This window comes from Pleurodeles waltl, chromosome 8 (genome assembly GCF_031143425.1).
Source record: "Pleurodeles waltl isolate 20211129_DDA chromosome 8, aPleWal1.hap1.20221129, whole genome shotgun sequence".
NCBI lineage: Eukaryota > Metazoa > Chordata > Amphibia > Caudata > Salamandridae > Pleurodeles > Pleurodeles waltl.
Genome location: NC_090447.1, coordinates 1308137432 through 1308154563, shown reverse-complemented (window position 1 = coordinate 1308154563; position 17132 = coordinate 1308137432). Strand labels below are relative to the sequence as shown.

Genomic DNA, 17132 nt, shown 5'->3' with positions numbered 1-17132 from the left:
ACTGCAGCTAGGAGTATTAGTACTAGCATTACAATCCGAAGACATGCATGGCTAAGGTCCTCTGGTTTTAAACCTGAAATACAACAAATATGCCATTCGATAAACAACATCTCTTGGGACCAGAAGTAGACACTACCATTGAGAAACTCAGAAAGGATTCAGATACTACAAAGGCCATGGGAGCCCTTTATACCACACCTTTTCGGGGTACCTTTCAAAAACAGCTTAGGGAGGTTTTAAATCACAAACTGCAGAAGCTCCCACCTCCCATTCAAAACAAACACAGCAGTATTATTCAAGAGGGTCATGTAGAGGTTCATACAGAGGACAGAACTTCAGGGCCAGAGGAAAATTTACAGCCTCAAAGAGTGCTACCACACAGACAAAACAATGACTTCCCAAACATCCCACAATCCCATACGTCTCCTGTGGGACGAAGACGGCAACAATTCCCGTTTGACTGGCAAAACATCTCTACAGATCAGTGGGTACTTTCAGTTATCCACAATGGTTATTTTCAGAACTCATCTCTACTCCACCAAATATGCCCCCTTGTTCTCACAGACTCTCTCTAGAGCACACTGTTCTACTAAAACAAGAAGTACAATCTCTGTTACTAAAAGGGGCAATAGAAATGGTTCCCATCTCACAGCAAGGGACAGGAGTATACTCGCTATACTTCCTTATACCAAATAAGGGTGGTACTCTCACACCCATTCTAGAGCTCAGACCTCTAAATCTATAAATCCTGTCAGAACATTTTCACAAGGTTACTCTACAGGACGTCATTTCCCTACTACAAAAACACGATTACATGACTGCGTTAGATCTAAAGGATGCCTACGTCCACATTCCCATACTTCAAGCTCACCGGACGTTCTTAAGGTTTGTAATGTCAGGCAACCACTACCAATTCAAAGTACTACCCTTCGGGATAACAACAGCTCCAAGAGTTTTCACAAAATGTCTAGCTGTAGTAAGCAGCTCACCTCAGAATACACCACATACATGTCTTCCCTTATCTAGACGATTGGTTAAAAAAATCCAGCAACATTCTACTGGGTCAACAACACACACAATACACAATAGATATCCTACACACATTAGGGTTCACAATCAATTGCCAGAAATCCCATCTTCAACCAGCACAAATTCAACCTTATCTAGGTCCAATTCTCAATGCTCAAACAGCATTAGCCTACCCAAATCCACAAAGAATACAGGCTTTTCAGTACCTCAGATCGCAAATTCAGGTCAATCAGACTTATACAGTAAGATTTATCATGAAACTATTGGGAATGATGGTATAATGTATAGCAATAGTACCACATGCAAGACTAAACATGAGACCACTGTAATACTGTCTCTCACAACAATGTTCTAAGGCACAGGGTCTTTTACAGGATCTAGTAGTGTTAGACTGCCAAACTTACAGATCTCTGCAATAGTGTAATCACAACAACTTAACAAAAGGGTGGTCCTTTCAAGACCCAGTGCCACAGACCATAATCGCAACAGATGCGTCAATGACAGGTTGGGGAGCTCATCTCAACAACCTAACCACCCAAGGGGAATGGGACTCAACACAATCAACTTACCACATAAACCACTTGGAATTATTAGCTGTGTTCTTAGCGATCAAAGCATTCCAACCTCCGATCATACACAAAACGGTCTTAATAAAACAGACAACATGACACCAATGTATTATCTGAAAAAACAAGGGGACACACATTCATCCCAATTGTCCCTTCTAGCTCAAATAATCTGAAAATGGGCAATTTCCCATCAGATTCACTTACTAGCGTAATACATCCCAGGAATATACAACCAGCTAGCAGACCTTCTAAGCAGGATGCAGCAACAAATACATGAGTGGGAGATTCACCCACAGGTACTTCAAAATTACTTTCAAATATGGAGAACACCAAACATAGACCTTTCGCAACAAGCGAAAACACAAAATGCCAAAACTTCGAATCCAGACACCCACACCCTCAGTCCAAGGGCAATGCTCTATGGATCAACTGGTCAGGGATATTTGCTTATGCTTTTCCCCCTCTCCCGTTAATTCCATTTCTGGTCTACAGAATGCGTCACACCTCTCTCACCATGATACTCATAGCTCCCAAGTGGGCACATCAACACTGGTACACAACACTTCTAGATTGGTCAGTAGTGCCCCATCACAAACTTCCAAACAGACCACATCTGTTAACTCAGAACAAAGGTCAAATCTGGCATCCCAATCCCAGTGTACTCAACTTAGCGATTTGGATACTGAAGTCATAGAGTTTGGATATTTACAACCTCCATTAGAATGTATGAACGTTCTAAAACAAGGACATAAACCAACAACCAGACAATGCTATGCAAATAAGTGGAAACGGTTTGTATACTACAGCCAACCTAAAAATATAAATGCACTTAAAGCGTCAGTACAAGTTATGGTGTGCTATTTGCTTTATTTACAAAAAGCAAACCTGGCTTTAAACTCTATTAAAATTCACTTTTCAGCCAAATCAGCGTACCTACAAACCATACAACATACTTCTCTCTTCAGAGTTCCTGTTATAAAAGCATTTATGGAAGGACTTATACGCATTATTCCACCCAGAACTCCACCAGTTTCTGCATAGAATCTTAATATTGTACTCACAAGACTAATGGGCCCACCATTTGAACCCATGCACTCTTGTCCTATTTAGTTTCTCACATGGAAGGTTACTTTCTTAGTAGCAATTACTTCGTTAAGAGTAAGTGTAATTCAAGCATTTTCTTGTGGCGCACCATCTGACAGATCTTTAAACACTAGGGAGGGTGAATTAAGTCACTGACGCTAGTGGATCACAAATGACATTTATTCCCTGAGGTGGCGCAGGGCATCTTCTGTCAATCGGGAGAACCCTGACTCTATATCTTCCCCTCTGCTGGAAACGTGCAGTGTCATCAGTTTTGCATACTGAAGTTTTGAAGACTGCTCTCTCATGGAGACACTTTGCCTGGATAGGAGCTCTGGACTCCTGTATGCCTTCCTGCATCTACCTCTCCTGCACTGAATTCTGAAGATCAGGAATGATTGGGTTCAAGCCATCCTTCTGACACTGGATTCGGCAAGGAGAGTGTGATAGCCAGGACTCCTGGGCGCATGCGCATCTGTCCTCTGAATAGGCTGCCACTTTAATAGGATTTTCTGTTGCAGCAGAAGGGCAGGGTACTGCATCATGGACCTGTGCAGTCTTTATTGCCATGCGTGAAGATTGAGCTGCGACAGTTGGCTGCATTCAACCTTCCTCCTGAAGTTGTAGATGTCATCATGGCTGCAAAGCGTCTCTCCTCTAAATCGGTATGTGCCTGCTGTTGAGACCTCTTTGTGGTTCGGTACGTCATTCGGCCGATAGACCCACTCAAGCCAAAGTAGACAAATTATTGTTTTTTGTATTGTCCCTAGCCATGCAAGGATTCACTTTGGGCAAAGACTTCCTTATTTAAATCACCTGTTGTTGTGATGAGTTTTTTGAAAAGTTTGCAGAATTCGTTCCAACCCACACCTTTTATCAGGCCTCAGTGGGGCATGAAGTTAGTTCTCACATTCCTGTACTCCTTTTGAGTCGCTGCGCAGCTGTCCATTGTGGTTCCTCACTCTTGTAGGGAGTTGGCCTAGTGTGTGGTGAGTACCTAAGGTATTTACACCTTACACGAGGCACCCCCTCTTAGCGAAGTATATAGGCAGTGTCTAGAAGCCAGGCTCTCTAGAGGTAACTGTGGATGAGCAGCCAAGACTTATGTAGGAGACATACAAAGCTCATTCAGTACCACTGTAGTCACACAGCACTTAAACACATAAAACACCCAGTTGTACCAAAATAAAATACTTTATTTTTGGAATACAATATCCCAATATACTAGACGGGCAACCCTCCAATAGGAGGTAAGTAATACACCAAATAAATACACTAGTAGTCAGAAACGGGCACAGAGGAGGTTAGACAACAGTGCAAATAGCTATAACCAATAGTGACCCTAGGGGGAGCTCAAACCATATACTAAAAACTAAAACTAAAAAAAAATGGAAGGCAAACACAGTACCTCCACCTAGGTAAGTGGAATGTGTAGAGGGGAAGCTGAGGATACTAGAAAACCACATAGGTAAGTACACCAACACCTCCCCAGCGACCAGAAAAGCAGGAGTAAATCACTGGATTTTCCTCAAACCATCCAAAAGGAGGAAAAATGAAAAAAAGAAAACATTCAGACAAGACTGCAAGAAACCAGCGGTGGATTCCTGGAGAAGATCTGTGGAGAGAGGGGACCAAGTCCAAATGTCACAGTGGAGTCCAGGAGAAGTAGGAGCTACTACCCACCCAGCTGTAGTTGCAGGAGTTGGTCGATGGTGAGGAAGAACAGGTCAGCACTGCTGCCCTGGAGCCAGAGAAGAATTCCTGATGGATGCAGAAGATGTCCCACACTGGGATGAAAATTGCTGATGGTGTTGGTGCAGGCATTCCACCTACAAGCCTTGGCAAAGGCAAACTCGCGTTTAGTGGAAAGGTAGTCCTGCTGGGGACCAGGAAGGCCCAGGATGACTCAACCCAGGATCGGGGGTCACACAGGACCCTCAACGTCCCAGAGAGTCCACAGGAGCAGTGTCAGCACCACATGGTCCCACAAGACCAGGGGCACAGAAGTCGCAGAGGAGCTCATGCAGCACTACAGAAAAGGATCCCACGTCGCAGGAGAACTACGCAGAGGGCTGAGCGTCGCAGGAAGGAGTGCCGGGGATTGGAGCTACACGTCGCCTGAAGATCCCTTGGAGGAGATGCAAACAAGCCTTGGCAGCTGCAAGAGAAGCTATGCACAGGGGTGCTGTCCTGCGTGGGAAGGCAAGGGCTTACTTCCACCAAAGTTGGACAGAGGGCAGAGAGGACCAAGAGGACTACTCTGGACCACCACCTGTGATGCAGGATCCATGCAGCTCTGGAGGAAAGGAGATCCACGTAGCCGGTCGTCGTTGCAGCGGGTGCCTGCAGATGCAGGTAAGTGACTCTTTCACTCCAAGGGAGATTCTTTCTTCTTCTTGTGCAGGCTGAAGAGTTGCTGTCTTCTGAGGATGCACAGGTGGGGAAATGTTGCAAAGCTGGCAGGAGCCATGGAAACAAAGTTGCAGAAGAGTCTTCTTCGTTGATTGCAGCGTTGTTGGTTCCTAGAGGGTCCAGTCGCATTTCCAGTGGCCAGAAGTCGAAATGGATGTTGCAGAGGAATCCTGCTGTAATCTTGCAAGCCTAATCTGAAGACCCACTTAAGAGAGAGACCCTAAATAGTCTGAAAGGGTGATTGGTCACCTAGCCAGGTAAGCACCCACCAGGAGGGGTGATCTGACATCGCCTGCCTGGACTGACCACACGGACGCTCCCAGAGTTCCGTGCCAACCTTGGAAACAAGATGGCAGAACCCATGGACCCTCTGAAGAAGCTCTGAGCACTACCCCAGGGGTGGTGATGAACAGGAGAGTGGTCACTCCCATTTCCATTGTCCAGTTTCGCACCAGAGCAGGAACTGGGGGTCCCTGAACCGGGGTAGACTGGTTTATACACGGAGGGCACCAAATGTGCCCTTCAAAGCATACCAGTGGCTTGGGGGGAGGCTACCACTCCCAAGCCGGTCACACCTATTTCCAAAGGTAGAGGGTGTTACCTCCCTCTCACAAAGGAAATCCTCTGTTCTGCCTTCCTGGGCTTGATCAGATCAAGCAGCAGAAGGGCAGAAATCTGACTGAGGCGTGGTAGCAGCTCGGGCTGCCTGTAAAACTGGTGGTAGCAATGCTGGGGGTCCTCTAAGGAGCCCCCAGAATCCATGGAATCATACTTCCAATACTTGCAACAGTATTTGGGTAGGACTCTGACATGTTTGATACCAAACATACCCAGGTTCAGAGTTTCTATTATGTAGCTGGAAATAGGCAGTGGCCTATGTCCAGTACATGTGTAAAATGGCATCCCTGCACTCACAAAGTCCCGGAGAAGTGATCTGCAGCTTGTGTGTGTGTGTGTGTGTGTGTGTGTGTGTGTGTGTGTGTGGGGGGGGGGGTTAGCCCACAGGTTGGGGGTTCAAGGTAACCCTAAACACCCAGCACCAGCAACAGAGGGCTGGTCAGGTGCAGAGGTCAAACAGGAGCCAAAATAACATGGGCACCTATGGAGACAGCGGGTACTCCGGTTCCGGTCTGCTGACAGGTAAGTACCCGCGTTCTAGGAGGGCAGACCAGGAGTTTTTGGAGGCGTACTGGAGGGGTCCCAAGTAGGCACAAAAACTACAACCTCAGCGGCACGTCGGTGGCCGGGTGCAGTGTGCAAACAGGGCATTCGGTTCTCAATAGAACTTTATGGCGGGACCCTGTGGTCAATTAGGCACTGCCGGCAGGGCACAGGAGGGCCTCTCTAGTAAGCCACCGACTGGGCAAGGGTGAGGGCCGCCTGCTGGTCATTGCTGCACTGGTGGTCGGTCTCTCTCGGGCCTGGGGGCTCCAGGTGCAGTGGTTCGTCAGGCGTCAGATATCTTTGTCCCGGGCAGTTGTGGTCAAGGGGGTCCTTGGGATTCCCTCTGCAGGGGTCGTCGTGGGCATGCAGAGAGGTCAGCCCAAGGTGTATACCTCGTCAGAGTTCCTGGGGTGGGGGGGGGACCCCTATCTGGATAGGTGGTTTCTCTGTACACGGGCCGGGGGCGTTTGGTGCAGAGTAGTTGGACTCACGCTTATGGAGTGAGGTGAGAACCCCTTTAAAGTTGGTTTCTTAGTCTTCATTTTTGGACAGGTCCACAGGAGTTTCTTGGTCCTCAGTGATGCAGGCAGTCCCCTAGAGGCTTTTCAGGGGGTCGCTGGTCCTGTAGAACATGTTGCAGCTTTTCGAAGTAGGAGACTGGCCGGTAGGGCTGGGGCTGAGTCAGTTGTTGTCTCCTTCTCTTCTCAGCGGGGCTTTCAGCTCAGCAGTCCTCCTTTCTTGAGGTCTTCAGGAATGTGAAAATCTGGGTTCAGGGTCGCCCCTAAATACTAAATTTAGGGGTGTGTTAGGGTCAGAGGGCAGTAGCCAATGGCTACTGTCCCTGAGGGTGGCTACACCCTCCTTGTGCCCACTCCCTTTGGGGAGGGAGGAACCTCCCTATCCCTATTGGTCCTAATCCTCCAAAGTAGGATGGAGGATTTCTCAAGAGGGGGGGCACGTCAGCTCTGGACACCTTAGGTCTTGGCTAAGGGGGTGACTCCTCCTTGTTTTTCTCATTATCCCTCTGGACTTGCCACCACTAGCTGGAATGCCCTGGGGCACTGTAAACACCAGGCTTGAGTCTTTGAGGCTCACCGCCAGGTGTTACAGTTCCTGCAGGGGGAGGTGTGAAGCACCTCTGCCCAGGGCAGGCTTTGTTTCTGACCACAGGGTGCACAAAGGGACTCGCCACATATGGTCAGAAACTCATCTGGAAGTGGCAGGCTGGCACTGACCGGTCAGCCTTGCACTAGCAGTTGGACTAACAAACAAGGGGGCATCTCTAAGCATCAGTGTGGGTTTATTGTGCTGAGAAGTTTGATACCAAACTTCCCAGTATTCACTGTAGCCATTATGGTACTGTGTAGTTCGTTTTGACAAACTCCCAGACCATATACTCAGTATGGCCACCCTGCACTTAGTGTCCAAGAATTGACTTAGACAATGTAGGGGCATAGTGCTCATGCAGCTGTGCCCTCACCTGTAGTATAGTGCTCCCTGCCTTAGGGCTGTAAGGCCTGCTAGAGGGGTGACTTAACTATGCCACAGGCAGTGGTTTGTAGGCATGGCACTCTGAGGGGAGTGCCATGTCGACCTTGTCTTTTCTCCCCACTAGCACACACAAGCTGCAAGGCAGTGTGCATGTACTGAGTGAGGGGTCCCTGAGGGTGTCATAATACATGCTGCAGCCCTTGGGGACCTTCCCTGGCCTCAGGGCCCTTGGTACCAGGGGCACCTTTTACACAGGACTTAACTGTGTGCCAGGGATTTGCCAATTGTGGAAACAAAGGTACAGTTTTAGGGAAAGAACACTGGTGCTGGGGCCTGATTAGCAGGGTCCCAGCACACTTCCAGTCAAAGCTGGCATCAACACTAGGCAAAAAGTGGGGGGTGACCATGCCAACAGTGGCATTTTCCTACATACAGCTCTCAAGATTGTTTCCACATCAGCCTAACATTGGCACTACATGTCAGTGAGCTTCAAGCCCTCTCTGTCAATAAACCATAAACCATTCTTTCCAGACAAGCTGGTGTTATGGCTTCAGTCTTCTTTTCGTCTGAAAGTGGTCACTCATTTTCATGTCGGCCAAATGATCGTCCTTTCAGTATTCTTCATCCCATCTCACCCTCCTAAAGAAAAGAGACTCTCCATTGACTAGATCCTAAAGGATTCTTGAGTTTTTACATTGATTGCACCAAGGAACATCATGCAGACGATGAGCTCATTGTTGGATTTGCTCTGAAACAAAATCAGCTACACACTGACTACGAAACAGCTCACAGTGGGCTTACAAGCCCTTCCACCAGAGTTAAGGATGCTGTTTCTGCGTTGGCAAGCAGAGTGCCTGTGCTGTACTTTTTCCAGGCTGTCAGTTGATATATTCACAAAATGCTGCTCTCTGGACAACCAGGTTCATCAATATGGGCACTTTGCCAGCTCGGTCTTGCAGTACTTGTTGATTTGAGCCGGTTCACAGATCCACTGCCTGGGTAGCACTTCTTTGGTATCTTTTCACAAGGTGTGGAATCTGTGGTTAGAAGTATCCATCAGAAGAACAAGTTACTTTCCTTTGGTAATGCTCTTTCTAGTGGATACTCATCAAACCATGATTTCTCACTGACACTCCCACCTCCCTGTTCTCTGAACTGGACTCTTTTTCCATCTTGGTCTCCAGTCTAGAGATCTGCACACTGGGTAAACCAATCTCCCAAATTACTCTGTGTCTGAGTGCATGGACAGCCTAGAAAGCTATTTTATTTTAGAAGATGGGAGTGGAATGAAGTCATCACAGAACCGCACAATGCCAGTACCGGTGGGCTGGGTTACTTCTGAAAAGTTTCTAGATCCAGTCTGTTGCATGTGGAGTATTCACAAGGTGAGGAATCTGCGGTCACTTATTGCACTCCTGTGCCTTTAAGTCCTGAGCTTGAGCACCCCCATACAACTACCCTTGGAAAGCCTGAGCCCTCTTGTCACCGCTGCCACTGGGAATCAAGTACTAAAGGGTTTAGAGCTTGGCTCATTTTAAAGAGGTATAGTAGGACAGACCCCGAGGCAAAAGAAAGCCTCAACCCCCACTGTTGAGGCATATTAGCTCCTACTTGTCCATAGTCCTTGTGGACCAGGTCTGGAAAATACGAGCTGTTTATGGTTTATTTGAGAGAAAAGCAGTTGGCTAAGGAATACTAACACAAAACCATTTAATCATGGTTTTGAGCAAATTCTAGAGAGAAGAGTTGTTCTCCCCACTGAATGGAAACAACACTCGTGGACTCTAATGTGTTGACTATGAAAAGCAGCATAAAAACCTTAGTACTTGATAAGATGGGCTCTACTTGTAAAATAGTAAACAATCAAAAAGCTACTGTTGAAGCACTGTGGTGCTTACATTTGGATGTATTGACCCTGGCACCTTTTTTTGAATCAAATTCTATCCAGCTGAACAATCAGTTACTCTTAAGTTGTAAAGATATTTTGAATTTGATAAATTTTTAGAAGACTGATCTTTGTGCATTATGTTCTGGGTTGCCTACCAAATCGTTCCTTGTTGGGATTTTTGATCGTTTGTGTGGCCGAAAAATCTCAATGCGCTGAATGTTGTGCACTCCCCTCATAAAGGGATCTGAGAGAGTCCCCTAATTTGAATGTCCTTTCTCTAAACATACCTTAGATGCCAAGCAACAAGTTGTCAGTTTGGGCCTGGATTTAAAGCTGGAATGGATGACACTGGAGGACTTTCAAAAGCACCTTGATGGAGAGGATGAGGTCATTTCAGCAACTGAACCAATATCAAACAGTAAGTGATGGTGATTGTTCTGATTATGCATGGCACAGTATTTATGAAAAGGTTTTTAAAATTCCACATTTTCTGTTTTGCAGCACAACTGAGAGATGCAGTTCGGAATGGTGACTACACAACTGTGAAACGGGCACTTAACTCAAAGGAACAGTATGACTTGGAGCAAGAGGTGAGAGTGCACCTGTTTCTGATTTAGTGAGTGTATATGACAGGCAGTTGAAAATGGGAAGACTGCCTGTCACTTAGAGGATGAAATGGAACTGTGTAACATTTAATGTTGCACTGCAAAGTAACACACAAAGTGTTCATAACTTAGAAGATACTGTTTGTTTTTCTCTTTCACATGGTGATTTGCAGACCTGAAGGTTACTTGGTGGTTCTTTCACTGTTCCTTTACCTCTCCTCATTTGTCATTTTCCATGCCCACTTTTTCATGCCTGTCAGAATGAGCCTCAACGATTCCCATTGGTGGTAAGGGCCACTGGTCTAATTTCTCCTGCAACTCTCTGTCTTTCTTTCATTTAACCCATAAGCTAATTTCTTCTTTTTTTCCCTTTTGTTATTTTCTTTGTAATGCTCCACTCACCTTTTGGGACACAAACCCTGGAGCCCCAGTGTTGGCATACACCTACATTTTCCCTATCCAAGAGGGAAGCAGAGAGTAGGGGACTTTGTTTGGTATTGTGTTGCTGATTACACCTACAGTCATGGATCCTATTGGAGGGGTACTGATGATGCAAAATATAGGTTTATAAGAACAAATTCAGTCTTCTTTCATGAGGTGGCCATTTGGTGGAAAAATAGTTTAATTTTGAATCTAATCTCTTATGTTAAGAGACGTACTTGGTTAAAGATAGAAGTTTTCACTCTAACTTTATATATCCATTTAGTTGGACTATATTGTGACCCACTTCTTTACAGACCTGTCCATGCCAGCAGAGAAAGTTATGTTCGATGACGTGTGGCTGTAGATACACATGCTTTGCATAAGTCCACCATCTAGTGTTGGGCTTGGAGTGTTACAAGTTGTTTTTCTTTGAAGAATTGTTTTTGGGTCACAAGATCAAGTGACTCCGTCTCTCGGTGATAGTGCGCATGGGCAGTCCTCTGTTAGATTGTTCTCTTTCCCCTGTGCGGGTTCGGACGTGTATTGCTTTCGCTTTGGTATTCCTCAGCTCGGTCTATTTCAAACTCTACTTTCCGTCTTTCTGTCAGCTACGGCATTGTATTTCAATCACATACTCTCTGACACATTTGAGGCAAACTTCTGCGTCGTGGGTTGGTTTAATCGCCCTTCAGGGCGCCAGCACCCATCTCGGGCCTATTATTCCACGTGGTGTCAAGAAATGTAGGGCTAATGGAACGCACTCCATTTCGATTTTGCCCTCGATGCCGTTCGAAATTCCTACACACCGATCGTATTTCCACGCACGATCATCACAACTTGTGTAATATTTGCTTGTCCGTAGCCACAGAGAAGAAACCTGTGACACCTGTGTTCTTTCTGCTCCAAGAAGACCATACCGAGACCGAAGAGCACGTAGGTTGGAGATGTCATTGAAGACGCCGGGTGACACCCCTGATATCTTGAGGGAAGAGAATGAGCAGGTGGAGATCCACCAAGAGGAGTCTTTTTCCATTCGAGAATCAGACTCGGATGTTCAATCGGACATCGAAAGCCAGCTTGTTACCTTGGTGCAACCTGTCAGTACTACCCCAAACCCCCATGTAAAGACTTTAAAGAAGCCACATAAAATGGTTGTCGGTCCACCACTGCCTGCAGGCCTCTGTTTCGGAGTTGAAGGCTTCTATTCGACAAAAGGCTCTGAAAGGTTTCGTAATCGAAAGTTCCTCCTTCAAAAGACTCAAGTCTTCCCTCGGATTTAACAGTGGAGCCTATCCTTGAAAGAATGGACGCCCGCGAGCGCCAGCTTCACATCAAAAAAGGAACAGGACGAGATATTGCTTCTCCTCCATTCCCAATTAAGAGGAAACTTACTTTCCAGGAAACTTTGGACACAGCTCCTCCATCTCAGAAGCTTTCCAAAGATAAAGACAAGGCTCCAGTACAACTTAGGCCTTCTCCACAGTCTCCTGTACTTCCTCGTACAATCTCCTACACCTGTTGTGGAGCCACAATTCGCTCCACCTCAGGGAGATGACATGGAAGACATTTCACAGGACTTAGACCCTTGGGATTTTTATGATATAGATCCCATACTCCCAAATGACCCTGATTTATATCCTGCACAGCCTTCGCCTTCTGAAGACGCAACATCTTATCAACAGGTCATAGCATGGGCAACTGCCTATCATGATGTCCAAGTACGTTCTGACCCAGTTGAGGAAGACTTTCTGTTTGACACACTCCCTTCCACCCACAAGGAAAGTAAATTTCTTCCCATGTTACCAGGCATGCTTAGACATGCTGCAGACATTTTAAAAGAGCCTGTCAGATCTAGAGTAATTACTCCAAGAGTTGTCAAAAAATACAAGGCAGCTCCTACAGACCCTATATACATTAGGTCACAATTGCCTCCAGATGCCATTGTGGTTAGTGTGGAGCGTAAGCATGCCAGCAGTTAGTCAGAAGGAGAGGCACCTCCTCCTGATAAGGAAAGGTAGCAGCACAAGCAGCCAGTCATTGGTGTATCGACAATTCTAAAGCTCTCCTAGCACAGTATAATAGGGCCTACTTTGACGAGATTGAAGACCTTCTCCAGTATTTCCCAGAAGAACACCGTAAAGAGGACAGGAGATAGTTTTTGAGGGCCAAACTATTTCCAATAATGTAATTAGTTTCGTCACTGATGTTGCTGATACAGCCACACAGGTCATTAATACTGGCGTTATTATTAGAAGACATGCTTGGTTAAGATGCTCTTGGTTCAAGTCTGAAATACAACAGGCCGTGCTTAATATACCTTTTGACAAGGAACATTTATTTGGGCCACTGTAGAGAAACTGGAAAAAGACTCGGAGACAGCAAAGCCCTTGGGGGCCTTATTTACTACACCACAATGGGGTACTTTTCGTCACCCACAATTAAAGGAAGGCTGCAACACATCTATTGAGCCTGCTGCCTCCCAAACAAAACAAGGCACACACTTTTACAACAGAGGTTCCTTTGGAGGTTTCTATAATGGGAAGGCGTCCATCTCTAGAGGTTCTGCCTCAAACAAGCTAGTGACTGGCTACACCTTCCACCAGCACACACCTCTCCAGTAGGGGTAAGACTACTCCATCTCTAACCCCAGTGGTCCAATATCACCATGGATCAGTGGGTTCCATCAATTATCCAACATGGTTACTGTCTAGAACTCATTTCTGTTCCACCAAATATTCCCCCATGCACTGACAAACTTTCACATGCCTATCTCACTCTCTTAAAGGAAGAGGTAAAATCCCTTCTTCTCAAAGGGGCTATTGAACCTGCTCCCCTATCACAGCAAGGGGTAGGAGTATATTTCCTATACTTCCTCATACCAAAGAGAGATGGCTCATTAGGACCAATTCTGGATCTCAGACCTCTAATCCTATACATACTTTAAGAGCATTTTCATATGGTCACTCTGCAAGATGTTATTCCCCTATTACAGCAAAAAGATTTAATGACCGCAGTAGATCTCAGAAATGCTTATTTCCATGTTCCCATACATCCAGCACATTGCAAATATCTCTGTTTTGTCATTGTGGAAAAACATTATCAATTCAAGGTTCAACCCTTCAGGGTAACAACCTCTCCCAGTGTATTCACAAAATGCTTAGCGGTAGTTGCTGCATTTCTCAGAAGACAACATATTCATGTTTTCCCATTTGTGTGTGATTGGCTCATCAAAGCCAATACCGTACAACAATGTCAGAAACATACTCCGTACACAGTAAACCTTCTACACAGTCTTGGATTTACAGTCCACTTTCTAAAATCCCATCTACAACCCTCACAGATGCAGCCTTATCTGGAGACAATTTTCAATACTTACTCAGGTTTGGCGTATTCAAACCTAGCTCATATTCAATCTTTCCACTCTTCTGTCTCAATTACAGGAGAACCATACTTACACAGACTAGTGATGCAGTTATTAGGTATGATGACTTACTGCATTGCCGTTCTTACTCATGCCAGACTACACATGCGTCCATTACTGCAGTGTCTGGCTCATCATTGGCCTCAGTCACAGGGTCATCTTTGGGATCTAGTGTTGTTGGACCATCAGACTTGCTGCTATCCGCAATGGTGAAATCCCACCAACCTTTCAAAAGGGCCGCCCTTTCTAGACCCTGTGCCTCAGATCACTCTCACTACAGATGCATCACAGATAAGTTTGGGAGCTCACCTCAACAACCTCACAATAAAAGGCAGATGGGATCCCATTCAGCAAACTTCTCATTTCAACTACTTGGTGCTACTGGCAGTCTTTCTAGTGCTCAAAGCATTTCTGACACAACACTCCCACAAAGTGGTTCTAGTCCCTACAGAAAACATGGCATCTATGGTTTATCTGCAGAAACAGGGACACACTCATCTCAATTGTCTTGTCCCTTCTAGCACAGACAATTTGAATATGGGTAATTCACAATCACATTCACTTACTGGCAGAATACCTCCCAGGAATAGACATTAGTTTGTAGACCTCCTAAGCATGATGCAGCAACAAGTCCACTAATGGGAACTTTACCTTCAAGTACTTCCCCAATACTTTCACCTTTGGGGAACACCAGAAATAGATCTCTTCGCCACTGTAGAAAATTCAAAATGCCAAAACTTTTTGTCTGGATACTCACACCTTCAGTCCAAGGACAATGCTCTATGATGAATTGGTCAGGGATATTTGCTTACGCTTTTCTGCCTCTTCCACTCATTCCATTTCTGGTTCACAAACTGAGACAAACATCACTCACAATGATCCTTGTAGCCTTCACACGGGCACGTCAACCTTGGTACACAACACTATTGGATTTGTCTGTGGTTCCCCATTAGACACTTCCTAACAGACCAGACCTTCTGACTCAAATGTGAGGTCAGATCAGACATCCAGATTCTGAAGCCATAGAGTTTGGCTATTTACAACTTCCATCTGAATTTATGGACATTCTGAGAGAGGCATGCAAGCCTACAACTAGGCAGTGTACTGTTGCAAAACGGAAACGTTTTGTATACTACTGTCAACCTTAACACATTGATCAACTCAAAGCATCAGTGCAAGACATTATTTGTTATCTGCTACATTTACAAAAGGCAAATCTAGCATACTCATCTATTAGACTTCATTTAGCTGCTCTAGCTGCTTACCTACAAAACAGACAACATATTTCTTGGTTCAGAATTCCTATTATTAAAGTGTTTATGGAAGGACTTAAGACGGTTATTCCTCCCAGGGTTCCTCCTGCTCCAGTATGGAACCTTGATACTGTCCTTACTAGTCTTATGGGTCCACCATATGAACCAATGCATTCCTGTTCTCTCCATTTTCTTTCATGGAAAGTTGCCTTTTTATTGGCTGTCACTTCTCTACTATGTGTAAGTGAACTATAAGCTTTCACTTTAGAGGAATCCATTTTCCAAGTACACAAAGATAGAGTAGTCCTTAGGACAAACCCTGAATGTCTACCAAAAGTACTTTCACCATTTCAATTTAAGCAGTCAGGTGAGTTGCCAGTTTTTTCCCCCCACAGCCGGACTCAGTCGCTGAAGGAGCTTTGCACACACTAAATGTTAAACAAGCTCTTATGTATTACATTGACAGGACTAAAAATTTTAGAAAACCTAAACAGCTTTTTGTAGCATTTTCAAAGCCTCACAAAGGCAATCCAATTTCCAAAAATTGGATAGCAAGATGGACAGTCAAATGTATTCAAACTTGTTATCTGAAAGCTAAAAGACAATTACCTACAGCTCCTAGAGCGCACACTACCTTTTTAGGAAACATTCCAAAGGCATGCATTTGTAAGGCTGATACTTGGTCTACACCACACACATTCACTAAGCACTTTTTTTTAGCTCACCAGCAAGCAAATGTTGGCCAGGCAGTGCTCAGGGCACTTTTTCAAGCTCCTCCAACTCCCTACAGGCTAGCCACCACTTATTTGCTGGGGGGTGGGGTGGGGGGGGTAGACTGCTTTGCAGTTTATGCAAAGCATGTGTATCTATATCCACACATGCCATAGAACGGAAAATGTCACTTACCCAGTGTACATCTGTTTGTGGCAGGTAGTGCTGCAGATTCACATGCACCCTCCCGGGAAGCCTGTAGTCATTTAAGTTTTAACATTTGGACATGTGTATATACATTGACATTTGCATGGACATCTCTTTGTATTCCTATACTCTTATCACTCCTTTCCTTCATCCTCTGCGGGAAAACAATCAAACAATGGAGTTGATGCCCATGTACAATGGAACCGAGAGCAGTTGTCACTCAGTCCCGTGACTCCGAAAATACTTCTTAGAAGAAAAACAACTTATAACACTCCGAGCCCAACACTTGATGTCGGAAGAGCTTACATAGCATGTGAATCTGCAGAACTACATGCCACGAACAGATGTACACTGGATTTTCCGTATATATATATATATATATATATATATATATATATGTTCGCTGGCATGTGTAGCTGCAGATACAGATGCTGTGCATATCCCGCCATCTAGTGTTGGGCTCGGAGTGTTACAAGTTGTTTTTCTTCGAAGAAGTCTTTTCGAGTCACGAGATCGAGGGACTCCTCCCCTTTCGGCTCCATTGCGCATGGGCATCGACTCAATCTTAGATTATTTTCTTTCCGCCATCGGGTTCGGACGTGTTCCTCTTCGCTCCATGTTTCAGTTCGGAAAGTTAGTTAAATCACGGAAAACTCGACGGTATTTTTTGCGTTCGGTATCGGGTTAGTTACAGCAGATCGACACCGAATAAAAGAAGAGCTCCGGTAGCCCTTCGGGGCTTCCATTCCCCGGCGGGGCCTGGTCGGCCCAACCGCGTGTGTCTTCAAGGCTCATGGAATGGACCCCATTCCGCTTCTGCCCCAAATGCCACAATAAGTATCCTTACACAGACCCGCATTTGGTCTGTAATTTGTG

At 45.5% G+C, this 17132-nt stretch overlaps 1 protein-coding gene across 1 annotated transcript in view; it reads left to right on the top strand.

Moving 5' to 3' along the window:
- Positions 1-17132, top strand: part of MPHOSPH8 (M-phase phosphoprotein 8) — a 286382-nt gene that overhangs the window by 98541 nt on the left and 170709 nt on the right. The window contains exons 6-7 of the mRNA XM_069202290.1: positions 9929-10054; positions 10138-10226. Of these exons, the coding sequence (XP_069058391.1) occupies positions 9929-10054; positions 10138-10226 (215 nt within the window). The remainder of the gene's footprint in view (positions 1-9928; positions 10055-10137; positions 10227-17132) is intronic.